This window comes from Amblyomma mixtum, chromosome 4 (genome assembly GCF_055824585.1).
Source record: "Amblyomma mixtum isolate Tamu chromosome 4, ASM5582458v1, whole genome shotgun sequence".
In the NCBI taxonomy this organism is placed as follows: domain Eukaryota; kingdom Metazoa; phylum Arthropoda; class Arachnida; order Ixodida; family Ixodidae; genus Amblyomma; species Amblyomma mixtum.
In genome coordinates this window covers 68,220,593-68,248,058 of record NC_143015.1, presented here as the reverse complement: position 1 = coordinate 68,248,058, position 27,466 = coordinate 68,220,593, and the positions used below count along the sequence as shown (strand labels likewise).

At 46.7% G+C, this 27,466-nt stretch overlaps 2 protein-coding genes across 4 annotated transcripts in view; both read left to right on the top strand.

Annotated features, from left to right (window-relative positions):
- The window catches only part of LOC149346765 (uncharacterized), a 52,323-nt gene extending 43,062 nt beyond the window's left edge, over positions 1-9,261 (top strand). For 2 of the 3 annotated variants that reach the window (XM_089586679.1, XM_089586678.1), the window contains exon 3: positions 2,870-9,259. In XM_089586679.1, coding sequence (XP_089442805.1) covers positions 2,870-3,161 — 292 coding nt within the window. In that variant the 3' untranslated portion in view covers positions 3,162-9,259. Of the gene's footprint in view, positions 1-2,869 lie in introns of all 3 variants that reach the window. The other variant, XM_089586680.1, reaches the window with a different exon arrangement.
- Positions 9,262-9,380: 119 nt separating this feature from the next.
- Positions 9,381-19,184, top strand: LOC149346764 (uncharacterized). The gene is made up of 3 exons (XM_089586677.1): positions 9,381-11,436; positions 15,742-17,530; positions 18,891-19,184. Exons 1-3 carry the CDS (start codon positions 11,313-11,315, stop codon positions 19,180-19,182), a joined length of 2,205 nt encoding a protein of 734 aa, XP_089442803.1. The 5' UTR covers positions 9,381-11,312; the 3' UTR covers positions 19,183-19,184.
- Positions 19,185-27,466: the final 8,282 nt, after the last annotated feature.

Sequence of the window (27,466 nt, the reverse complement as noted above, 5' to 3'; positions counted from 1 at the left end):
GTGTGTGTGCGTGTTTCTCCCTCCCGTCCTGTGTTAATTTGCGGAAAATTTTCCTCTGAAACCAAGACATGTCGTTTGTGCCACACAGCATTTGTGCAGCTGTATTTCTTTGCCAGGCGTTAAAACACAGGAGGAGAGCAGAGCGGATCCGTTAACAAACTCGGGTTACTAATATTATAGTCGAAATTGGGAAGAAATCGGCTTGGGTATAGGGTATCTAAACGTGAAGACAAGATAACCAATGATCGCTAGGGGTAATGGTCTACAGTCCAATGGAGGTCAGCTTGGCTCACTCTTAGAAAGTTAGATTTGCAATCGAGATTAAGAAATTTGCGGAGATAAGTTAGCCGCGGCTGGAAGAGGATATGGTTAATTTGAGAGAAATGGCAGAGGCTTGTAGATGCGGATGATAATAGGTTACCGACGATCGGGTGAAGGGGAAAAATGCACGTCTCGAGCCTCTTTTAGACAATATGCCGTTCTTCTACTCGGGTGGCCACCAGATGGCGGGTAGAAAGGTAGGAGCCATGGTCTCTTGATCATCTTGAACGCAAAATTCAGACCATACGGACTGCGGACAAAAGAAAAGTAAACTCTCCAAGCTCTGTCTCGCAACTAAGCTTTAACTGCGAATGGAGATGGTATATACACACACGAAGACAATCGGAGCATGTGCGAAAGGTGCGCAAGGCATTCAAGTAATAAAGAAACAAAGCCTTCAAAAACAAAAAAAGGCAACATAGCCACAGTCACGCCGCTACCTCCTAAAGTTACACGTTACGAAACTACCCTTTTTCATGTAATAAATTACATCTTCTAAACAGGGCGATGCCTGGGCATTGTGGTCATGGAGCGTAACAACTTGTGATCGGACGCCGTTCCATCGGGCGTAACTGAAAATTGTGCAAAATTTAAAAGTGAAAATAAGATGTGTTAAGCACTGTTCAAAAATACTAAGGAGCTACAGGCATCTGGATCAGCGCCCGCAGGAAAACATAGACAAGTATTTTATTGAAATTGAAAAACAAAAGATATATGTAATAAGGGAGTAATTACTCATTGGCATCCACCCAAGCGCAGCCATACGGCTACAAAGGAAGGCTATACAGCTTTCAGCTTTCATGTGGCGGATGCCAATGAGTAATTACTCCCTTATTACAAATTTACTCCACCTTGGGGGATTCCCCTAAATATTTGACCAACATTGTTCCCACTTCGAGTTATTGATCAATTCGCTCTCGCCCTACCATAAGCTTGCCGTCCCGGTTAGCTCAGTTGGTAGAGCGACTGCTCCGGTGTAGCGGTGGTCCCGGGTTCGAACCCCGGACCAGGACGAATTTTTCTTTAACTGCGAAGTTTCTGAGAAAGCTGTATAGCTTTCCATTGTAGCCGTATGGCTGCGCTTGGGTGGATGCCAATGAGTAATTACTCCCTTATTACAAATTTACTCCACCTTGGGGGATTCCCATAAATATTTGACCAAAAGATATATGTGTTGGCAGTGCGTTCATCCTCTTCTATGACAAAGAGATAGCATTTAAATTCGGAGTGTGTCACTTTTGGAGGTAGCGGCGTCAGTATAACTATGGTGGGTTTAATGTTTTTCGTTTTTGTTTGTTTTTACAGGTTGTATTTTGCCATTCCTTTTATGCCTTGCGTGCCTTCCGCACATGTCCCGCTTTTATTTGTGTGCATAAATATATATCCACCTCCTAACAATAAAAGCTGAGTTGCGAGACAGACTCTTTCCGCAAGAAACCTCACACAGGCAGCGCGCGTTTCAAGACACAGAATCATCATCCCCAGTATCGTTGCCATTACTACCGGCCGCTCGCAAAGACCATTTCTCGTAGGAACGCGTGGCGCGAACCGCGCCCTCTACGTTCCGCTGGTGTCACTCAGTAAAAATTCGCAAATTTATCGCGCCATAACATTTAATATCTAGATTTAATGAAAAAGCTTAAATACTGTATATATTTCCTCTCCCCCGTTTGCCTGCTTTCCCTACGACCGAGTGATGGTGGAGCCTGAATATTTATTCCAAAGCAAGAGGGGTTACGTTTAGGTGTCAAGTTTTTTGGGTTTAACGTGCCAAATCGACTCAGGCTATGAGGGACAGCGTAGAGAAGTGCTCCAGTAATTTCGAGCACCTAGGGTTCTTCACCGTAAACTGACATCGCTCTGTACATGAGAATCTAGAATATCGCCTCCATCGCAATTCGGCGGCCGCTGCCGGGATCACCAGCCGCCCATAATAACCACCCAGCCACGGTGGTGGCAGAGCCACATGTATCAACTGAAAAAAAAATACAAAAGGAGATGGCGTTTAAAGCTTTTACGCCGTGGTTAATAGGGCACACATAACTCAGAGCGAACAGTTGTTGAAGCTTTACTTGACGCAGTTTTATAATTGTCTCTTGTATTTCTATCATCGGTTTAGCCAAAGAGAGATTTTGGATGGGAAAATTTTATTTCAAACAGTTTGAGGGGCATTAGGCCTTCGCCTAAACGACGGCCAGAAGGTCTTGGTTCCTGGCGGCGTCTTCGGCCAGTCTCTGTCTGAGTCTCCGGATCGGAGCTGAGTAGGAGAGATTCCCATTGGTGAAGCGACTATTTTTTTTACCCTCTAGAGGGGCACGAGGGCATTTCCTGCTAATATGCTTCAGACCCGCTTTGTAGATACATACCCTGCCCTCATTTGAATATTGTCCCGGATTATAAAGACTACACATAACTGTTTTCTGGAATATATGTGTTTGGAGACGACGCCAAGAGGTGGCCTGACTCTTTGTCAATGATTTATCAGCCGGGGGGAACTTAGGGAAAAGGGTTGTTTAAAAAATATTTTCCTTTATTCTCAATGTCACAGGTTGTGCACTCCTAGTGCCTTACGCACTGTCCAGAAGCACCCTGCGCTCATGGCCGAGCTGGCCGAGGTGCTCTGTGTCACCGACACCGAGGCAGCCGACATGGTCCGAGACGGAATCCGCAGCCTGGATGACGACATGCACGTCTTCATGCGACTCATCGGCGTCGCGGGGGAGCGGATCGAGTGCAACCCGCGCGAAGACGGACGAGCCCAGCTGGACAGTCTCGACGCGCTCTGCATGAGAGAGATCCGGCGCCATCTCCGATTCGAAGACATCAAGTATAGCTCTTAGAGAGCGCCATGGGGTGGTGTGCGGGGACGGGGAGGGGGGGGGGGATTTAGATTGGGACACTTATTCTAAAGAAAGAACCTTTAACTCAGTTAGTAGACTGTTTTTACCTCCGTCAGTGTGCATAAGCTCACTTGTGCAGCGGCCATGATGCCTGTAATCCTCACCGGCTTTCTGCTTCTCACTAGTTTACAAGTGCTATCAAATTTTGCTTGACACTCTTGTTTTGTGAATTTTTGATACCTCATTTTTTCGGGTGTTTTCTTTTGACATTTTCCGCCGCGGTGGCTCAGTGGTTATGGTGCTCGGCTGCTGACCCGAAAGACGCGGGTTCGATCCCGGCCGCGGTGGTTGAATTTCTTTGGAGGAGAAATTCTAGAGGCCTGTGTAGTGTGCGATGTCAGTGCACGAAATTTCCGGAGCCCTCCACTACGGCGTCTCTCATAGCCTTCGTCGCTTTGGGACGTTAAACCCCATAAACCAACCATCTTTTGACATTTGTTTTTTTTTGTATTCTGTGTATTCACATATTTGTATCTCTTAGTGTACACTTAGTATTCTTCTTCTTACAGTCCCCTATTTTATTCTTGATTTTTTGCTGTGCGTATTTTGTAAACCTGCACTATTTTGAAGATCATGGTTAACTCTTTACTCTTCCACGCTGTGCGGCTGAGCTCAGAGTAATTTTTGTATCGGACCGGCTGCTAGCCTTTGTAGCTATCAGTCCAGTGTTTGTGCATATCCCTTGTTATCGCAATAAAATTAAAAAAATAACCTTGAGGCAGGCCGCACTACAACGATCTTGTTGTTGTTGCGAATGAAGAAAGAATTATAAGGAAAATGCACGGCCCTGCCCACAGGTTCAAGGTGAGCCACAGTCGCTGCCATCACAACCCCATACCATATGTCCTCCACGCCCGCTTTCGTGATCAATTTCCCTCCACTTGCAAGCTCTGTGGCAAACCTGGACACCTTCTGCAGATACTACTCACCTGCCCCTCATCCCCACATCCTCCCGCACCACAGGTAGCCCTAGATTACTGGGAGCGCCTACTCTCCAGTACTTCCGATCGGGGCCAGCACAAGGTTATTGCCACCGTTCTCTCTAGGATAGCCCTCCAAGGACTATCCTTCGCTTTGTAATGGGGCCCTCCCTACAGGGAGCACGTCTTCCGAAGCATGGCCTCCGAGATCATACATTATTATCGGGTTATCCGTACGTGCTTGGGCAGTGCCGCGTCGTCCAATCTCTGAGGCCACGTATGAGGATTATGAACACAGCCACTCGAATGAGCAGCACTGCGGCGCTCAGTCCTCTATAAAGTGCATGTACCGATCGCGGCAGCATCATACGTGGCGTGACTGGCCTGTGTTATTGGAATTGTCGCGGAAGAAAAATACGATATGCCTTATTAAAATAACTAACCGTCAGTTATTCCAAACATGTTCGAAAACTTGAGCATATAACCGATTGGTTTCGAATAATTTTGAACATACGGTATTTGATTCATTCGAATCACCTAATCGAACTTTGAGTTGCCGTTTGAAATTTTTGAATATTCGCATAATCCTACGGCTTTGGCAAGAGATACTCCATTAGCAAGGAACCGTCATCTCGGCTGGCGTGACCCCTATATCCCAGCCCCGAAGAGCTAGGCCACGCCCCCTGTAGCCATGCTGTCTGGTTTCACTCGCATTCTGGCTGGCGCGTCGAGAGGCTACCTTTAGCCTTCAGTTGTAGGGCTTCGTTCCCGGAAATCAATCCTGTATATATTTTTATTTGAATGGATATAAAGGGAGATGTTGGAGCTCGATTCTGGCGCCGGCTGCTCCTTTGCACATGACTAAAAAAAAGAAATCGCTAACTATCGACACAACGCTCAACAAATCACAGCGACAGCACACGCAATCCACGGGACAAATAATACATCTTACCCGCCAAAAATGCTAACATAAATAAAAAAATCTCATACATACTAGACTTTCTATTTATCAATGCGAAACTATTTCTAGTGCCATTATGAAAAAAGCCGGCTGTGTGTTTGTGTGTGCATGCGTGTACTCGCACTTGGTACAAAAATCGCAGCAAGCAAAAAAAAAAGTCGTGTCATGAAGCGGCCGTATGACGCCAGGACCAAGCCGAGCACCGCTAATTCAGAAAATGTAACACCACAGCCAGTCCTCCATGTGATGTCATTCATGTGGTGACATTTGTATAAAAAATGCGATGCAACTGTTTGTCGTACTGCGTTCGAGGTGGTGGTCTCATAAAATTTTTTTCTTGCTTATAATTACAGGTGCTGGTAACGAGAATTCTCTTGGACAGTAAAGTTCTTTCCTCCTCCTCCTTAGATGAGCTCGTTAAAACTAGCGTGCGACAGGGATTCGAACCGATGAAATATTCTCCTTCAGTAGCATGCCTTCCGAGAGTTTCGCATCAAAATTGTGATGCCACCGTTCGTCGTACAACGCTCCGAGTGGAGTCATACTTCAAAAAAAAAAAAAAAACGACTGATCACCTGAAATCTACTCAGTTCGTAAACCGCGAGACTGATACTGGAGTTAGCCACAATCAGACAGTTCTTGCTCCTGGTATTATCTTGAAGGAAACAGATTTGTACCTCGTCTCTGCCGCGCTGAGTCGGACATCAAGGTGGGGATCCTAGTTAATAGGATAACTGCAGGTTAACTAAAACGTTTGATTTCTCCTAAGCGAAGGCACCAAAAAATGCAAAAAGCGATGAATATGGCAACGTGTTTCTGAGCAGAAACTGTTTTGCGACAACAGAAGGTTTTTGTAGATGTAGGCTCAGCAGAATTTCTTCCGATAGAAGCTTTAAGGTTAATGAGCGAAGTTTAGAAAAAGGAAATCATTCGACTATGAAAGGTGCAAAGAGATGGAAAAGAAATTGAATCAACTAAAAAAAATTATTTGAATATGAAAGGTTCTATAGTGATGGAAAGGAAATCGAAGCTTCAGTAATATAACTGTGCACCACTGGAAATGAAGGCATTGATGTGGTACGGTATAAATCCAGTTATGCGCCGATGAATCAGCACATCTATTAATGCTTGACTTTATTTAAAGATGCACTACTGTTAAATTTAGTGTCGTTTCATGACAACCTGTTTATAAATTAATCAGAATGTAAATATTCATTTATCTACGCCTTCATGAAAGCACCACTCGGGCGCATTCGACGCCAGTTTCCTCGTAATTGCCTCGCATAGGTCTGCTTCAGGCTCAAGAAGCCGTGTCAAGCGGCAGTACTGAAGGGAACGCCAAGCAGTTCAAGCTGCGGGCGTCGACAGCGGCCGCGGCGCCCAGATAGTTGGGAAGGGATGGAAAGAGCGAACAGAGCGTATTACTCAAGTCTGCGTCCGCATAGGCGCTCGATATGGCTTCTAAAGTCTGGAACAGACCTATGCTAGGCAACTGATGAGGCTGGTAAGCTATGTGGGACACTATGGAGGCTGCGTTTTCGGTTCCAACGCCACTATAAGCCTGTTACGGCCGCCGTCCTCGCGCGCCTCGTGGTTGCGTCCAAGTTGCGTAAAAAAAACAGCGGATCATGCAACGCGGAACAGTCCGCACGGGGCCCGCGGCCGCCGACTCTTGGCGCCGGATGCGGAGAAGGCCCAAGGAAAACCGGGTCTGACGAAAGGTGGAGGAGAGAGAGGAGAAGGTGAGAGGAAACATGAGGAAGAGAGACAAGAAGAGAAGGAGAGAAGTGCGTTGCACCTGAAGCACCTCGTTGCACCGCTAGTATGCAATGCGAATGAGGAAAGTGTACGTTGGAGCGCGTCACAGCAACATCGCGTCCTTTAGACTTTTAAGGCGGAAGCTTTCAATGCCTCATCGTTGTGAGCAGAAGTTGTCGACAGAAATGTCGAGCTTTTGAATTGGTCGGAATGGTCGTGACGTCACAGTTCGCGAATTGCAAACGGGGCCAATTGCACTTTGGCTAGTAACCATGCAACCAATTAAATGGATAGTTTAGTGATGCTCCAAGTAAGTGGGACAGAGTTTAGTTAATTGCTTCATTAACCTATTAGCCTGATTAACCTTTCTAGTCAGGCCACATAGATACATAAAACCGAGTGCGAAATTGGTCAAGTTGAGGAATCGAACCAGGGTCTCCGGAGTGCGAGACGAGCACGCAACCACTCCGCTATGCCAGCTCGATGGTTTGGAATGAACAAAGGCGCGTCTAGTGAACACGGTGTCTTCGTTCATTTCCATCTTCCTCCCTTGCCGTTACGGTGAGGTTAAGGTGTCCACCGAGATATGCAAGAGAGAGAGAAACCAATTTACCGTCGAGCAAGGCGTAGAGCCGAACGGGCGATGACGTTCTGTAGACTCCCTGGCAGCGTAGCGATTTGCTGTAGCGTTCAACTCTTAGAGGCGAAGCTTAACATGTTAACCACGCATCAGTGACACAAGCATCAACACTGCGCTTGAAACTTTCGCCTCACCGCACTTTAGGTCAACAAAGTGCCCCCATGAATTTTTGTTCCCGCTATGCACTTAACTGCTAGCTAACACTAAACGGCCGCATAGGTCCAGGAGAAACACACCGCTGACTGTGCAGGTACAGAGCTGGGAAAGAAATCAGTCAGCTATGTTTAACGCTTGAAACTTGTACAGCCACATTTCGTTCTTAATTGCTGGCTAAACCATATCCTTCGCCGCTGGCACTGCTTATCGCCAACAGCCGCCAAACTCGACTGGAGCGGTCCCAGGGCAAACCACAGAGACTGACATGTTCTCCAACAACGCCAATGCTGCGCTCGCAGGAGCCAGAGCTTGGGGATTGCGTCTGCGCACATTGGCACAGTGCGTCGCAGATAGGCACGTTCTGTATGCTAGAATAAGCCGATATGGCTGTTTGCAAGCGAACTTAGTAAATAGGTGCGGTGTCAGGATGAAAATTAAAGCATACCGTACGTACTTATGGAACAGTGTAGGACAGGCTGTCAGCGACACAAACGCTCGCGCTCTGCAATAACAACTTCTCTGCGACGCTGCCCCTCACGACCGGCGCTCTTATTGTGCTTCAACTGTATTCCTTTTCCGCGGGAAAAACATCTCATTTTGTACCGTTTTGACGTTCCGAAGCCAGAATTTATTGCACCACAGCGCCCAGAAAAATTGCGTTTTAAGGCGGAAGCCTTTAATGTCTCATCGTTGTAAGCAGCAGTTGTCGACAGAAAATGTCACGCTTTTCAATTGGTGGAAACGGCCGTGACGTCACAGTGCGCGAATTTCAAACGGGGCCAATTGTACTTTGCTAGTAACCATGCAACCAATTGAAGGGATCGTATAGTGATGCTCCAATTAAGTGGGACTGAGCTTAGATAATTGCTTAATTACCAAATTAGCCTAATTAGCTTTACTATTCAGGCCGTATAAATAAATAAAACCGATTAAGAAATTGGTCGAGCTCAGGAATCGAACCCCGGTCTTCGGCGTGAGAGACGAGTATGCTATCCACTCCGCCATGCCAGCTTTTTTTTTTTTTTATTTATTGCCTGACTTCGGCAAGAACCACAGTACACAAATACACTTACAGAGCACAATGAGCAATAATTAACAACACTATCCGCCCGGGGGTGCGTGGCTTCATCATATTAAAACTCCTTAAGCGTCACCAAAGGCTCGACTCTTTCGAGCCACTCGGGAGCTTCAGGAGCAAGTTTCTGAACTTCAATATACTTATGCATGCACTCCCGAAAATAGATCCGTGCTGGCCGTGCATCAGGATCGCAATGATATCCTGCCATTCTGGAGCGCCAAATACAATGGAGGCCCATTAGCATAATGAGGTCGAATGGTGTCCCATCCTCACTCTCTACAGGCAAGTACCGAATACCATGAGCGTCAAGCGGAAATTCCTTTTTTAAAGTCCGTTGCAAGATGTCCCAAAAGTATACCCCCTCCCAACAGTGCAAAAAAACGTGGTCTATTGTTTCTGGTTGTTTACAAATTAAACAATGTGATCCCCAAGGTAGAAATAACTGCTTCCTTTCCAAGAATTCCTTTACTGGTAGTGTTCCGGTATGTAATTTAAAGAAAAAAGTTTTTGCACTTGGCGGCACCTGCATCGCCTTCACACGCTTAAGTACGTCGCGTCCCTGGCCTCCATTGTATAAGACCCATGCCAGCTCGATGGTTTGGAATGAACAAAGGCGCGTCTAGTGAATACGGTGTCTTCACTCACTCTCATCCTCCTAAATTCCCTTCCCGCGAGGTTTAGGTGTCCACCGACAAATGAGAGACAGATACATTTCCTTTCCTCAAAAACCAATTTACTGATGAGCGAGGCGTAGAACCGAATGGGCGATGGCGTTCTAAAGACTCCTTGGCAGCGTTGCAAGACGCTGTCGCGTTCCACTCTTAGGGGCATCAGTGACCACACTTTAGGTCAAAAAAGTGCCCCCCCCCTGAATTTTGTGAGACAGTTACTGCGTAATTTCCTTTCCTCAAATACAATTTTCATTTTCTTCATTACGGCTCCTCTTTATCTATCTTCTTCCACTCCCACTTCCTCCCTTCCTCAACGGTGCGGTTCAGGTGTCCACCGAGATGACAGAGAATTACTACGCCATTTCCTTTCCTCAAAAAGCGTTGCGTTCAAAGGGCAAGGCATCGCGCTGAACGGGTGGTGTTCCGTGGACTCCCTGGCAGCGCTACAACGCGCTGTCGCGTTCCACTCCTAAAGGCGAAGCTTAAGCATCATTAATTAGCAGTTAATTAGTATTCAAGCATTAATCAGTAATTAACCATTAATTAGTGATTTGTCATCACTTAGTAATTAGTACTCAATTATATGTGACGCCACCGGTGCCACAGAAACAGCGAAGGTGGTGCGGAAAACGCTTCCGCCTCTACCCACTTTAGACAGTCAAAGTGCCCCCTGAATTTTTTCGGAATTCTCATAATTGGTATTGGTATTACTTTGTATGATCTATAAGCCAATCAATAATTAAGAATTACAACAGTAATTGATAAAATGTCCACTATTCAGTATTTGTTCACCAGCCTGCTGGTTAGTACTTCTTATCTGTATCCTGATGGACTCCACCGCTGAGAATGCTATGCCCAAGAAAGCGCTCATCTAACTCAAAAAGCCTATTTTTTAATTCTTGTGGAAAGTTCTAGGCGACACACCCTGCATATGGAGAGACCATCACCGACAACGTATTTGTCAAGAGTCGCCGCTGCTGGAAGTTGGCTCGCCTCTCCTCCAGCAATTGTGACCTTCGCTTTTATCCCTCCGCACCTCCCTCCTCCTCCGGGGATGCCTTGCCGCGTGAATCATGAGCGTTCGGGTCGGTTTACATAGTCGCGTGTCTGATGATTATTTGTAAAAATTTCAGCTTTACGCGTGGCGAGTGCTCATAATCTTTAGATGTGCGACAGTAAGTATGTTGCGAGCAGCAAAGCGCCCAAGCTATCACACAGCACGTCGGCATTGTCGCTGGTGCCCTAACTTTCCCTTATTGTGAGTTCTTATGCCGCTGTTTCTGTGATCGAGAATAAAATATGCCAGAAAATGGCAATATATATTTTCTCTCGTCTCCGACAGTAGACTCTCTGACGCTGGGCCGCCGCATGTTAGATCTGTTCTATTGAGAAAGGAATCGTTGATCTTTGAAACTCCTTGCAAGTGGTCTGAATTATGGAGCAAGCCTATGCCTTCAATCTTGCCTTTCGTCAACGTACACTTAGATTGTGGCCTTATTTTATCTGAATCCATTGTTGATTCTCCATTTCGTTTCACTTGACGGCAGCATTCGACTGAAGGAGTAAGCGCTCAATCACAAAAAAAAAAGTACAACATATCTAGTCCCCCCGTGAACCGTAGCCCATCGCCACTCTTCCCGCACACCGGTTCGCTAATCACCAATCAAAATTGTTTCGTGTGCATTTCAACTAATACGTTTCCCTCAGGAGACATATTTTCTATGTGACTTTTTATAATGGCGCTTCACAGCCTACGCGGTTTATTCTTCAGCGTTTTAATATCCCGCGCTTTGCCTTTTCCTTCGAGTTGTTCACTGATTGCTATTCGCCGCCCGTAGACGGCGGCAGGAATACCGTATAAACGTAAAATTTCCTTTCTAGATAGGAAAGGGTACCAATCGTAGCGGATGTGGCGCCTTCGGCCGATGCGGCTGGCCTCACTTGTTCTCTTGTGCAGTTGCCAGCTGCGTTGGCGGGCGTGTCGAAGGAACGGTGCGGTCTTTCTCTGTTGGCTGCCTTATGAAATCGCATGTAAGTCTCACGTGACTTTCGTTCTATTCTGACTTAGCCACTGCGTGTATCACAACTACTCCCAAATTACGACGATGATCTGCTCGTACGCGCAACCTGTGCCATATTTTGAGGCGGCACCCAGAAGTGCACGCACGACGAACCCGAATACAGGTCCGCAGAATCCTTTGCCAAGGATGACATTGTTCGTGAGCCTCTTTGTTTTTTACTTCTATGGGCCCGTGTCTATACGAGTGAGTTTTATGATTCGCGGCTGGAACTGTCATTGGCGAAAGAAATGCTTCACGAATCGTTTAGAACTGAAATGTGGCATTAATCGCTATAAAAGGAGCACTACTTTGAGCGGCGACTTTCTTACCGACCGTAAAGGTTGGCCCAGACTCGATGTTTCACGTTAGTTGTATCGCACTGTTTGAGAAATATTCTCTCCGATATGAGGATGTCGGTTCCTGTGCGCAACCATTTCTTGCAGCTATTACTACAACTCGTACGTTCTAGCAAACGCTGCCACTCCAGGTCCCGTATCGGAGACGCATTTTTATACCCGCACGTCAGCTTTCCCGAAGCAATATTCAGAGACTCTGTTCATGTTCGAGGGCGCTTTTGAACGGGAAGGCGTTATTCACGGTCTGTACTGCCGTATTTCTCAGCCTCTTGAAATGAGAGGCACTGTACTGGCAGTTGCGGTTGCAAGAATTGAGCAGCTGTTAGAGCTTCAGCACTGCTACGAGGCGAAGTTGTACAGGTGGTCGCAGCGCAAAATTCTCCATACTATTGAGCTCCAAATGCGGTGAACAATGGGATTTGCGTGTATGCGAGCAATTCTTGAATGACCTTCACAAAAACCAGCTTGTCGGGTTTGGTGAACGAAGCGTTGCATTGTTATCATTCTATAACACTTCAGTCACTTAGCGTGCAACCCATCTGGGTTTCCTTTACGCGCTGTAATCGGTCGTACTGAAGCGAACTAGAATGCGACAGCGTACTCACTGCGTAGCTACTTTGCGAGGAACGGCGACGCCGGGAATGTGTACGGGCTTCGCGTTTCAGTAGCAACAGGAAACGTCGCCAACATGGGCGAGGAGCCCTTATGCAGGGTGTTTAACCTTAGACCCTGCACAAGTTCGGAGTTAAGTGAGCGCTTTTTTCTTCATAGCATTGTCAGCGGTGTATTATATAGGAAGGGATCTCAGATGTGCTACCCAGCAGCCTGGTTACTAATACGTAATAGTTAACTTTTTAACTATCAGTGTTAGGCTCCATAATCATTCAGGGGCATGTAGCCCACTGTACCATCCATATAAGTTTTTAGAACTTCGAAAACACAGTTACCATAGGTGCTTTGGCCGAACAAATTTTTCCCATTTCGCTGGGTTACGTGAAGGAGAGAGGTTGCTTTGGCTCCAAGCTTCTCCGAAGGGCATGCATTTTGACGTTCTGTAGCAAGCATTTATTGCGCCACAGCGCCCAAGGAAATTGTGTTTTCGGAACTCTCAAAACTGGTATTGGCATTGCTGTGGACAATACGAGAATCAATAATTAAGAATTCCAACAGTAATAGTTCAAACGTTAACTGTTCAATATTAGTTAACCAGCATGCTGGTTAGAACTTCTTATCTATATTTTGATGTACTCCACCGCTGAAAAAGTTATGCCTAAAAACGTTCTTAGAACTCGAAAAGCCCTTGTTTTATTAATTGGGCAAAGTTTTAGGCGACACACCCTGTATATGGAGAGACCACCACGTACTACATCTTTATCAAGAGACACCGCAGCAGGAAGTTGGCTCGCCTCCCCTCCAGCAATCTTGTCCTTTGCTTTTGTCCCCCTGCACTTCCTTCCTCCTCCGCGGATGCCTTCCCGCGTGAATCATGAGCATTCGGGTCGGTTTAGATTGTCGCGCGCTGAAGCGACGGTTCCTGAAACGCTTTGAAGGCTGTGATGTCATCGCGAGCGTGCATTTCAGACGGCTGCAACTTTTTGGTGGACAGTGATAGGCCAGCTTCAGTTTTTCGCCCTCTCTAAGCCTCGCATTCGTCTCTTATGTGGCTGGCAGGATTTGTCGAGTCAACGATTTTTCAGTGCTTCCGTTGATGCCAAGGATTTTCCGCCGGAGCTGACACACTAAGCACCATTGGCTCTGGTTCGAGTGCTGCGACCTCTATGCTCGGCCATTATTAAGGAAAGAATTGAGACGGCTTCGTGCGCAAAATCCGCTCTTGATGGCACAGTGTGGAACAGCGGTATGCGAGAACGTTTTGCGTATCGTATCGGCGAATGCACTTATTTGCCCGCGCTAGATACTAACTTGCTAATCACAAACGAGAAACTGTTGATTTTGCTTGAGGAGTAAAATAGTTAAACTGGACTAAAGCCAGAAAAACTATTCAGGAAGCGGGCTTGCTATAAGAAATTCACGCCTGTATTTTGCGAAAATTGCTGGGCTCATTCTGGAGCCACGTTTCTGGAATAAAATATTTTTTTCTTTTTTAATATGACACTCTCCGAATGGTTCAGATTCGTCGTAGAGATGTACGTGATTGCTCAAATGTTTACGGGAATCCCCCAAGGTGGCGTGCATTCCAATAAGGGAGCAAACTACTGATTGCCATTCATCCAGGCGCCGCCAAACGGCTGCGAAGGAAAGTTATACAGCTTCCATAGAAAATTCGTGCATTAAAAAAAAAAATTCTTCCTGGTCTGGTGATCGAACGCCGGTGCTCCTCTTCGCTGGAGCAGTCGCTCTGCAAATTAATGTAACCTGGATGACTAGCATATGGTAGGTTGAGGCTGAACTGATAAATAATGCTAAGTGGCAACACAGTTGGTCAAGTTTCTATGGTAATCCCCCTAGTTAGAGTAAATTTGTAAGAAGACAGCAAATTACTCCTTGCTTCCTGGGATTTAAGCATATAGTGGCACTGTCGTTTGTGATGTCTCGTTCACAACGGTAATGAGCGTTGAGAAGTAGTTCCTTCGAAGCCCTGCAAGTTCCGGGCTCCTTTTCGCAACAGTGGAAAGAGCAGAGTGTAAGTAGTTTGTATCCTTTAAATCACTGCACTGGCAATGGAGTGCGCTAAAAGAGGTGGGCAACACAGGCGCATGCAGCAGAGGATTCGGTAGGCCATCTCGGGTGAGATTTTCAGGATAGCGTCTTCATAACTGGCACAGAAAAGGGCTGACCAAATGACAGCAGTTAATGTGGGACGCGAGTAAACTATTGTAAATTATGAGTTTGATGCTTCTAGGTAGTTAATATTGCGACTTCTCGAGTATGCCGCACACGCACGAACTCCTGGCTGCGACGAAATTTATGTGCATGTTCCAGGACATATGTTCTTCAAGGAGTACGCCAAGACATTTAATTTGAAAGACAATTTCAACTAATGATGCTCGTATTTTAATTTTAAGTTATTTTTTATTGTGCGGTTTTTCGGTCGGAATAACACGGCTTTTGTTTTAGTTGTGTTAATTGCAAGAGAGTTTGCAGTGCGGCATAAGGTAAGTCCTGCCAAAACACGGTTGGCATAGTTTACTACGTGTGTTGAATCTCGCGCAGCGAAAAGCAATGTGGCGTCATCAGCATAAGTGATGTATTTAGTGGCATTATCTATATGTTATGTTAACTACATCATTTATATAAACAGAGGAGTAGAGGCCCCAGTATGCTTCTTTGAGGCACAGCTCATGTTATATTGCTGAAATGCGGAACATGATTGTTAATGCATACTTTCTGCTTGCGGTGTTGAAGATACGATTGTAATAATTGATGAAAAACTAGTCGGAATCGTAATGGCTCAATTTTTCAGAGTAGCTATGGGGATTAATTCAGTCAAATGCTTTTGTATTGACCACAAACACACGCACAGTGCACTCTTGACGCTCAAAAGACTCCGATTTTCTTCTTCCTGCAGCAAAAGTTCACGTTCTGTAGAGTGGCCCTTCATGAATCAGAAGTGAGCGCTTGTATTTATGTGGTGCTTACTGATAGTGGAAGTCATCCGTCTATGTATTATATTTCATAAAGATTTTTAAAGTACGTTAAATAGGGATATTGCGTCGATAATTGAAAAATACATTTTTATCACCGCCTTAGTGTATTACAGTCATTTTCTCCTGGATTATTTTCGTAAAACTTCCGTCAACAAAACCAAAGTTAAATATGAGAGCAGCACATGACAATGACTACGAAAATATTCTTCTGAGGAAATAGTTAACAGCCGGTGCAGCCTAAACATTATAGGGGGCAAGTATCGATGCTCTTTACTTCCACTGCGATGTAATGCACACTAATGTTGCCCGCAGGTCCAATGGCGAACCATTCAACTTCGGAAAATGGAGTGTTTCCACCGGATCCGGAGGAGCTGGCAAAGCAGTTCGGCATCCCGAAGTTCGAACGCTTGGCTCTGGTAGCTTTGAAGCACCGTCCGCATTGCACAGCTACCCGTCACCAAACCTGCCACTTCGTCGACCAGCTCGGTGTCTGCAATGAATTCCTCTTCAACATAGGGTATCAGCTGCGTGAGATACGGGGACCTGTAGGACAGCTATCCATTTCAAGGTTTAGCTTTAAATCGATCCCTCCCAGATTCGAAATAGGCCTTCTCCGGTGGCTCATCGCAACACACCGCTGTATCGGTGCCTTCGACTACCCTTTTCTAACATCTCAGAGAGACGAGGCAGACCTGGGCGAAGCACTGCGGCGAAGTACTTCCATCAAGACTCTGACGTTCCTCACATGGACACTGATGAATGAGCTGCGCTGCATGACCATACCAAAGCTCAGAAACCTGGAAGAACTAGTGTTCCTGGGCAGGGGAGACATTTCCACAAGCGTTGCGGACTCGCTAACCAGTCTTCTGCGGTGTAGCAATTCATTGTCTTGCCTCAAGATGTCTGAATTACGCTTTCGTTCTCAGCATGCAGACTCGTTTTTGAAAGCACTGCAAACAAACTTCTCCTTGAAGGAACTGTCAATCAACTCGAGCGTCATTAGTGCGGCTTCCCCACCATGCCGCGAGGAGTTCTCAGACTTTCTCAGAAACCGATGTAAGCTTACTGCTTTGAGCGTGAAAGGAATGAGCAATGATTCCGACCATTACTTGACGGCGGTACTGGATGCGCTTGTGCACAACCAGTCACTTTTGAAGGTAGAGCTCGAAGATATCAGCCCGGGTCATGCAAGCGCAGACCTATTGCAGAACGTTGGTGCCAAAAACAATGTGCTGTGCAAATTGAGATTAAGTGTTGCTGATGAATTGGAGTCTAAAAGGGGATTCCTGAACTGCTCGGCCACGGTTTTCGGGGAAAGTGAAACACTGGAAGAACTTCAACTGCCTTTTGCCATGTGGGACAGTGACCACTGGAAGCTGTTTTTGAAGTCATTTTCCATGAAGCGAAATGCAATGAAAGTAATAATTGATGTTGAGGACAATGACCGAGACGAGTGCCTCGAAGTCTATAATTACCTGCGTCAGAATTGCGCTGCAGAAAAAATTGTGTCATTTCAGCTAACCAAACAGGAGTTGACTCGTTTTGGCTCTCCAAACGCAAACCTAGCGCCACTGGAGTGTTTGTCAAATTTTTTGCTTTCAGCTAACATCTTTTCCTTGGAACTGTCCTGTGACTCTCATACGCTTACCTCATGCGTCTGTTCCCTAATCGCTCGCTTCATTCGGGAAACAGGAACGCTCAAAGAACTTACCCTCGAATCATCCACATTGGATCACTCGCATCCAGAGACTCAGGGACACTGCCTCACATTAATAGAGGCATTGGAAGGAAACACCAGCATGGTACATCTCGGCGTACGGACAGATTCGTTGAGTGAAGAGGGGGCAAAGCGCCTTGCGGACGCCGTCAGGGGCAGCAAGAACATCCGCAGAGGAGTGTTTTCGCTCGGAAAAACGATGAGAGACTTCGTTGCTTACCTTGCTGACGGCATCGAAGACAACTACACACTCACGGATGTCGGACTTGACCCCGTGCCTTGGGAGGTAGGCTTCCGCGTTCGGCCGATCTTAGACAGGGTGCATCAAAATTTCGGATTGGTGTCACGTGCTTCTCAATTCCTCTCAGGTGCCCACTGCGACAGGTACGTGCGAGATTGCTCATTTATAGTGTCACTGCTGCATGCTCGCTCATTTATAAGCGGCGGGCAAACTGTTTCGGACATGACTTTAAAGCGGTCGTTTGCACGACATGGCGCTCGTTGAAAGGAGTAATTTTTCTTCACGTTTGCTCAGGAGTTAGGCGAGAATCGCGAGACTAAAATTACGGCCTGTGCGCAAGCTGGCTAAATTCCTACGCGCAAGGGGGACGGGTTTTCGAAGTAGTGCTCCCTGAGTGTATAATTCAACCGTTCTCAGCTTTGGGCTGCTGAGCTCGTGTGTGTGTGCGTGGTTCTCTCTCCCGCCCTGTGTTAATCTGCGCAAAGTTTTCTTTTGAAATCAAGGCATGGTGTTTGTTCACACAGCATTTGTGCGGCTGTATTTCTCTGCCAGGCGTTAAAACATAGGAGAAGAGCAGAGCGGATTCGTGGACAAACTCGGGTTAATGATATTCTAGTCGAAATCAAGACGAAATGGGCTTGGGTATAGGGCATGTAAATATGAAAACAAGATAACCAATGACCGCTAGCGGTAACTGTCTACAGTCCAGGAGAGGTCAGCATACCTCTCTCTTACAAGGCAAGATGGGTACGCGAGATTAAGAAGTTTACATGAGAATGTACATGAGAATGTACATGAGAGTGTACATGAGAGTGTACATGATAATCTAGAATATCGCCTCCATCGCAATTCCGCGGCCGCTGCCGGGATCACCAGCCGCGCATACTAACCACCCAGATATTGTGGTGGCAGAGCCACATGTATCAAGTGAAAAAAAAACAAAAGGAGATGGCGTTTAAAGCTTTTACGCCGCGGTTAATAGGGCACACATAACTCAGAGCCAACAGTTGTTGAAGCTTTCCTTGACGCAGTTTTATAATTGTCTCTTGTATTTCTATCATCGGTTTAGCCAAAGAGAGATTTTGGTTGGTAAAACTTTTATTTCAAACAGTTTTAGGGGCTTTTGGCCCCTCGCTTAAACGACGGCCAGAAGGTCTAGGCTCCTGGCGGCGTCTTCGGCCAGTTGTACCATCTTCGTCTGTCTCCGTATCGAAGCTGAGTAGGAGAGATTCCCGTTGGTGAAGCGACTAATTTTTTTACCCTCTAGAGGGGCACGAGGGCATTTCCCGCTAATATGCTTCAGACCCGCTTTGTAGATACATACCCTGCCTTCATTTGAATATTGTCCCGGGTAATAAAGACTACGCATAACCGGGTTCTGGAATATATGAGTTTGGAGACGGCGCCAAGATGTGGTCTGACTATTTGTCAATGATTTATCAGCCGGGGAGAACTCAGGAAAGAGTTTAAAAAAAATATTTTCCTGTATTCTCCTTCTAACAGGTTGCGCACTCCTGGTGCCTTACACACTGTCCAGAAGAACCCTGCGCTCATGGCCGAGCTGGCCGAGGTGCTCTGTGTCACCGACGCCAAGGCAGCCGACATGGTCCGAGACGGAATCCGCAGCCTGAAGAACGACTTGCACGTCTTCATGCGGCTCGTCGGCGTCGTGTGGGATCGGATCGAGTGCTACCCGCGCGAAGACGGACGAGCCCAGTTGGACAGCCTCGACGCGCTCTGCATGAGAGAGATCCGGCGCTATCTCAGATTCGAAGACGTCAAGTATAGCTCTTAGAGAGATCCATGGGGTGGTGTGCGGGGGACGGGGAGGGGTGGGGCGGGGGGGGGGGGGGGGGGGATTTAGATTGGGACACTTATTCTAAAGAAAGAACCGTTGACTGAGTTATTAGACCGTTTTTACCCCCGTCAGTGTGCACATAAGCTCACTTTTGCGGTGACCATGATGCCTGTAATTCTTACCGGCTTTCTGCTTCTGACTAGTTTACAACTGTTATCAAATTTCGCTTGACACTCTTGTTTTGTGAATTCTTGATGCCTCCTTTTTTTGGGGTGTTTTGTTTTGGCATTTTTTTTTTGGATTCTGTGTATTCATATTTTTTGTATTTTGCTAGTGTATTCTTTGTATTCGTCTTGCAGTCTCCTATCTTATTCTTGGTTTTTTGCTGTGCGTATTTTGTAAACCTGCACTATTTATGAACATCATGATTAGTAGTAGTAGTATAGTAGTATAAAACTTTATTCCGCAGAATGGGACGGGGTTTAGGGGTTGGGGTCTTGAGTAGAAGGTGGTGTTCCTAGGTACATGATCCCATTGGTTCTTGATGCCTCCTCGGCCCGCTCAACCAGCGCAAGCTGATCTTGCGGGTCGGAGCTGGACAGAAGCTCCTCCCACTGCTCGACTGACGGGTTTATAACTTTGGGCTCTGTCGGGCTTGCCCGACAGCCCCATGTGGAGTGGTAGAGGGTGGCTATCTTTCCGCACCACACGCATTCTGGAGTGCTTCGAACATCATGATTAACTCCTCAATCTTCCGCGCTGTTCGGCTGCAAGTAATTTTTGTATCGGACCGGCCGCTAGCCTTTGTAGCTATCGGTGCAGTGTTTGTGCACATCCCTTATTATCGCAATAAAATTAAAAAAAAAAACCTTGAGGCAGGCAGCACTACAGCTATCTTGTTATTGCGAATGAAGAAAGAATTATAAGGAAAGTGCACGGCCATGCCCACTGGTTCGAGGTGAACCGCAGTCGCTGCCATCACAATCCCATACCCCATCCTCCTCCACGCCCGCTTTCCTGATCAATTGCCATCTCCATCCACCTGCAAGCTCTGTGGCAAACCTGGACACCTTCTACAGATACTACTCACCTGCCCCTCATTCCCATATCCTCCCGCACCACAGGTAGCCCTAGATTACTGGGAGCGCCTACTTGCCAGTACTTCCGATCGGGGCCAGCACAAGGTTATTGCCACCGTTCTCTCTAGGATAGCCCTCCAAGGACTATCCTTTGCTTTGTAAGGGGCCCCTCCCTACAGGGAGCATGTCTTCTGAAGCATGGCCTCCGAGATCATACATAAAGACACGGTTATCTGTACCTGTTTGGGCAGTGCCGTGCCGTCCAATCTCTGAGGCCGTGTATGAGGATTATAAACACAGCCACTCGAATGGGCAGCACTGCGGCGCTCTGTCCTCCATCCAGTGCATATACCGATCGCGGCAGCACGATGCGTGGCGTGAATGGCCCGTGTTATTGGCATAGTCGCGGATGAAAAATACGATAGGCCTTATTCGAATAACTAACCGTCAGTTATTCCAAAAGTGTTCGAAAACTTGAGGACATAACTGATTCGTTTCGAATCATTTTGAACATACGCTGTTCGATTCATTCGAATCAACGAATAGAACTTTGAGTCGCTGTTCGAAAGTTCCGCATATTGTCACAATGGTACGGCTTTGGCAAGAGATACCCCAGTAGCAAGGAACCGTCACCTCGGCTGGTGAGAGCCCCTACATTCCAGCCCCGAAGGGACAGGCCACGCCCTCTGTAGCCATGCTGTCTGGTTTCGCTCCTATTCTGGCTGGCGCACTCAGAGGCTACCGTTAGGCTTCCGTTGTCCGGCTTCATTTCGGGAACTGAGTACTATATAAATTTTTTAATTGAAATGGGTATAAAAGGAGATGTTGCTGCCTGATTATGGGGCAGCTACTCCTCTGCACATGACTAAAAAAAAAAGAAATCGCAAACTGGCGACACAACACTCAACAAATAACAGCGACAGTACACACAATCCAGAGGACAAATAATACATCTTACCCGCCATAAATGCTAACATAAATTAAAAAAATCGTACATATTAGACTTTCTATTTTTCAATGCGAAACTATTCCTAGTACCATTACGAAAAATGCTGCCTGTGAGTTTGCATGTGCGTGCCTGTACTCGCTCTTGGTACAAAAATCGCAGCAAGCAAAAAAAGAGTCGTGTCATGAACCGGCCGTATGACGCAAGCAGCAAGCCGAGCACCGCTAATTTAGACAATGTAACACCACTGCCAGTCCAAAGGGTACATAAAAAAAACGTTAAATAGAAAATAGAATCTAGTAAATGGTAAAAAGGCAGATAATAAAATGAAAAAACTAAGAAAGACAACGAGCGAAATTAAATATAAGCAATCCAATTGTTATCCCAGGGCAAACCATAGACACTAATATATTCCAAACAACGCTAATCCTGCGCTCGAAGGAGCAAGACTTTCGGGATTGCGTCTGCGCGCATTGGCACCGTACGTCGCAGGTAGGCACGTTTTTTATGCTCGAATAAAACTCTATGGGTATTTGCAAGCGCACTTAGTAAACCGGCGCGGAGTCAGGATGAAAATTAAAGCATATCATACTTAGAGCGGATATGCCTATTTGCAAGCGAACTTAGTAAAAAGGCGCGCTGTCAGGATAAAAATTAAAGCATATCATACTTAGAGAACAGTGCAGGGAAGGCTGTCAGCGACCGAAATGCTCGCGCTCAGCAACAACAAGTTCTTTTTGACGCTGCCCCTCACGACCGGCGCTCTTATTTTGCTCCAACTGTTTCCCTTTTCCGCGGGCAAAACACCTCATTTTGTACCGTTTGGTGTCGCCCTCTGGAAGCGAAACTGGAAAATGAGAAGAAAAAAATGAGAAAAGAGGAAGTGGGCGGGATTTTCAAATTCTGAAGCGTAAACGCTTAGGCGCGGAGTCGTTGTTATAAAACGGCCACGTAATCTAGTATAATCCGTGTTTTGCGCTTAGCACATTGGCATGGATGACTCAGAAGAAATATTGCTGATATTTTTCTAATCACTGCAGATTCAGAGCAAATGTGGCCCATCCTACACACGTGACGGATGTGCATATCTGTGTGGTCCATTTCGTTTAAATTATCCCTTAAAAAAGTGGGAGTGAGAAGTTACTTAGCGAAAAAGCTGTTGCTGTTGATATGAAGCTCGCACCATGTGCAATGTTGGAAATAAAACAGAACGGTAAAACGAAACCTTGTGGTGTCCATAAAGGATACCTGCTGCTCCTTTCTGCAGATACGAGCAGCTAAGAAAGCGAAGCCCCTACGAACCTCCTTTCGCGTTTCTGAACGCCTCCACCTGCAGTTCCCCTTCTTTGGAACAAACTTCGCCCTCTCACCGTTCTCCTGCTTGCACTTTTCATGCTCAACCTTCGACAGCCACAGAAGTGCGTCTCACGAACTAACTTTTGCCTGTTTTCACCTCTTCGTTGTTAGTCTTTTCGAAAACACTTTCACTCTCTTCATTCTGCTCCCTTCATTTTTTTACTTCCGTCCTTGGTCATCCTCTTCCAAGTAAGAACCCAAGCCACGGGCGCTTAACAGCTGCGCTGTTATGAAACACCTAAACAGGAATCAACTAGCGCCCAGACGGGTCAGAAACAGGACACACCTTTTTAGCCGAACGTAATGTCAATGTATATTGTGCACGTTCCAATGGCCATGTTGCCGTTTTAGCGCCATCATGATGAACAACACACAATTCGCATGTCTTACCCTTCTCTTAGAGTAACCGCGTCATCGTTTTCTTTGCGGTCTATTAGAAATTGTGGCTATTCCTAAATATCTTGGGTCAATAAATGTGTGATGGTTGTCTACTGCCCGTTACATTCTGGCCAGGACAAAGAGCGGGAAGTGTGATACCCAGTTAGTCTACCCGGGCTTGGTTAATCCACGCAGATGCAGGCATATGACCTTGCTCAGTCTGTTTCAAGAAACTTACTTGTCTGTTAAAAGCGAAGAACAGGTCAGATATTGCTATCTCTCTTTTTCACTGGTCCAGGAATTAAAGAAAATGATTCCTTCCTTCCAGTCTTCACCTCCGACTGATGTGTATACATCGTCTTGAGAAGCTCAATGTTGACATTACACTCACAAGAGCGAAAAAGTCGGCTCAGCAGCCGAGCGCCGTAACCACCGAGCCACCGCGGCGGGGCCGCTACATTGTTACATTATTCGACGATTACGAACCACACAAACTCTATCGTATATTAGGCGCACCATTTTGAAAGCTTAAAATCATATTATGACCACTGGGAATATTTACCGCACTCGGTTGGTTATCTGAATGCAGAGGCGCTTTTTTTTCATTTCGGCCGGCCGTGTCCCCAGGATCTAAACACAACAACCACCTTGCGAAACGCGAAGGGTACACAAGAAAGGTACGATAGGCTTCCCGTACTGCTCAACTTGATCGGTTGTTTATATTTTTTCGCTTTCTTTTGATATAGCCGTGCATTAAACGTGATCATTTTCACTTTCCTGGGTTCGCTTTCTCGTGTACGCGCCCAGTCGTCTACGCACGAACACACCACCTGGATTCAGTGTAGCAGTAGCAGCGGCCACACGCGGTAGGAGCAGTACCAGCCGCCGATGATGATGACGCCGAAGTTCCGCCGAATGGAGCTCGACTCTCGTGCCAGTTGCACGCGCCTCTCTTTGGTACGCCATCTTACATTTAAACACTCCGGCCAGCAAAACCAATCACTTCTTTCATCGTGCCGGCCTCATACTTTTTGGGCGCAACACCAGGTCCACCCTGATATGGATCGCTACAAACAGAAACAATTTATAAGCAAGGAACGTATCATAAATGGCTACTCAAGGTCTTCCCTTCCTTCCATGTTATTTAGATCAGCTCGAAGGAAAACGAAGTTTAACAATACCGACAAGATAAAAACATAGCCCGATTGAATGCATTAAGTTTTATAGGAGCTCCCGTAAGGAGACATTATCGACGTGGTCATCAATAAATATATTGGTGAACAAGTCTAGTCCGCCGTTAGCGCGGGCATGAGGACTATTGTGTTTTTTTTTTGCTGTATAATTCATGTTCCATGCTTGCTGCGCAGGCCAAAGCTAGTGGTTTAGGAAAGCGGAAAGTTTCAGGCATTGGCTATAAAACGTCAAGTCTCAGTTCCACGTCTCACTGACCAAGACCTGGCTTAAAAGGCGGCCGAGGAGGCGCCGTATTCGGACAATGCCGGTAGATTATAAAAGCTAGCGACACGTGTATCTCACGTCTGGCGCCGTTATGAGCGCTCTCTGCTTAGCGATATCGCTTTTCCGGGGCCCGGTTAATTATAGCGGGACACAATAGGCCCGTCTTGAACGATCGTACGAGCCCTTGGAAAGCTGCTGCCACAACACCGAAAAAGAACAAAGAAACTCAGACTAGCTGGCCGGTCCGCCGGTTCGGACTGGACAGTCTTTCTGCCACATCACTCGAGGGCGTCCAGCTGGTTCCAGGTAACTACCGCGTTTATTGCGTCACAGGCTTGTAATTTTACTTCCATGTTAAGTGGTTATTTGTCTTATTGTTCATGCAGTGCTGGTGTGAGCTCAGGTGGCGTCTTTTGCGAGCTGACTTTTTTGCATTAACGGCAGTGACTGTCAAAGCTCTTCGCGTATGTCGTGCTGCCGTATAACCCACAGATAGAGCGAACACCTAGTTTTTCGCACATTAGTCGCCGTAAGTAACATTTATGTTCCCCTTTTGCGCCCTCCTTTTCACTCGAAACTTACTTAGCCCGTCATATTCACCACTTTTAGCAATTTGGTAGACCAAGCGCTTCAGATTATGTTTGCCCGAATAAAATATTCCTTGAAAGTTTGGGCCTTAATTAAAATCCAGTCCACAATATTTTTTTTCTTAATACTTTGAATCTGTCAAGATATTGAAAAAGGTCATTCATTCGAGTGGCGTATCCTGATTGGTCCGTGGTGGTGCCACGAACGCAGATGTGACGTAGGCTAGTGTTCTAACGCTATGTGGAAAGTAAGAACGTCTTGATGCCGTGGAATCTCGGGATGTTAGTACTTTGTACTCAAAAATGAGTACATGAGATGTTTACACCATGATGTTTACCCAAAAAAGGAAATAAGCGTTTCAAAGAAACTTTTTTTTTTTCAGTGCTAGTAACCCTGACCATCAACATTTTGCTCTTCCCAAGCCTAGATACATGACGATCAAAGGGTCTACAAGGTGCATGTAGCGAAAGAATGAACGATAGCGACCATAGCCTTTATTTTTCTTTTTCAAAGATGGGAATTCGTAGACAACTAATATAAGTGCTTCTATTATCGCTATAGCGGATGGGACGCTGATGAAGCTGATGGGTGGTGCAAAATACATAGTCGTATCTTTGTGTTACCTTCGTGCCTCTACCGTTTCCTCCTCTTCGCCAGGTGGTAGCTCCTTCTAAGTTCATTTGCACATGCCAGGTGTTTTACATTAATGATAAGTTAGCGCAGAAAGGGTGACAGTTGCTCTGTAGCTAAAGCATGCCTTAGGTGGCTAATAGCAAACGTTGAGCTTATCTGGAGCACACTAAGCAGTTGCTCGGAGGTTCAATTTTGTAGCGATTCTCTCAGAGAGAGAGAGAGAGATAAACTTCATTTCAACAGGAATTCGGGGCATGCCCCAGGGTCCCCGCACGACCCCACTGCACTCAAGTGTTTATGTTCCTAAGGTCCATAACACTGGCAGCCCGGCTGGTGGCGATGGTCTGCACGGCCCGGTCCTCCGAGCGCAGCAGGGTCTCCCAGTCCTCCCAGGTCTTGAGGTTCTCTAGGTCCCGCGGGGGAGGGTCCGCCGGGCAGAGGGAAAGGATGTGGAGGGAAGACGCGAAGGGTTCTGGGCATAGGGCGCAAGCAGGAGTGGGGAAGGAGGAATGATAGTTGGTTAGGGTAAGGGGTGAGGGGAGAGTGTGTGTTTGTAGTCTGCGCCAGAGTGTTGCGTGTCTGTTTTCTAGGGAGGGGTGGGGCGGGGGGTAGAGCTGGCGTGAGGCTCTGTATGCCTGCGTCAGCTCGCTGAATGAGTGCATGCGCTCCTTCGTAAATCCCCGATCCAAGGCCGCCTGAGCCCGGTTTAAAGAACCTCGGGCTAAAAGGTTGGCGGCCTCGTTTCCGGGATTCCCGGAGTGCGCAGGCACCCATATCAGCTCCACTTGGAGGGGCGGGGGGGCATCGGGCGAGTCCAGCATGTCAAAAGCAGGGACATGAACTCGGCCTCGAGCAAAATTTAGAATCGCAGTTTTAGAGTCACCTAAAATATACCGGGCTTCCGTGCGAGTGATAGCAAGTACAATGGCGGCTTCCTCTGCAGCCTCTGGGGACGAGTCTGGAGGGAGAGGTAGTGTGAGGAGGGTGGATGAAGAGTCCACCGCAGCTGCTGTCGTTTCATCACCCGTGCAGGCAGCGTCCACCCATACGGCGTATGGCTCGGAGCCGTACGTTCGATTCGATGGAGTGCCTTCGCACGGGCTCTGCGGCGCTGCTCATGGTGGGATGGGTGCATATTCCTTCCTTTGTCCCTTCTTCTGTGACAAAGCTGTTCGCTGGCTTTGGTATGAAGGGCAGTGTCAGTGCTTTAAGGAGGACAAATTGGAAAAGGGATCTTTGTAAAGTACTGCCCCCGCCTTATTAATCGTTGGGCACCACGCGCACAAGGATTTATGGCGTTAGGGAGTCCGTTCAAAGAAGAAAATATTTGAAAACGAGTATTGTTTTTGTGCGCTTACGTTTGATTTTTTGCGACGTACAGCCTTGATGAAAAGTCCGCGGATCATATATACGGCTTTTTTACCGTACAGTAAAGTTGTTACGGCACCCTTAAGAATAAAAGGTTTTAAGAGGTAAGGACCAGGTTCGACTCCATCTTGCAGAGATGTAAAACTTCAGGGGTTGTCACACGCTCCCCACTGGATTGAAGATCGCATGGACTGAAGACTTTCGACAAAACGTGTTCATAACGCCTTATAGTAGAGGCCTCTGCCTTTATTTGGCCCCTGTAAACCGTGCAGACTGCTTGCATCGCGCACCCCTCATACGGAAGACATGGGGAATACACATAGAATTTAGCAGCAGTCACGCAGAAAATAGTGATACGTATCCAAATCACCGTGGGACACGTCAGCACTGTTTCCTTTGCGTTCGAAGACGCCAATGCGTGCTCTGACTTTGAATGTAGAACGAAACCACGGTAAGTGTCGATTGAAACAATGTA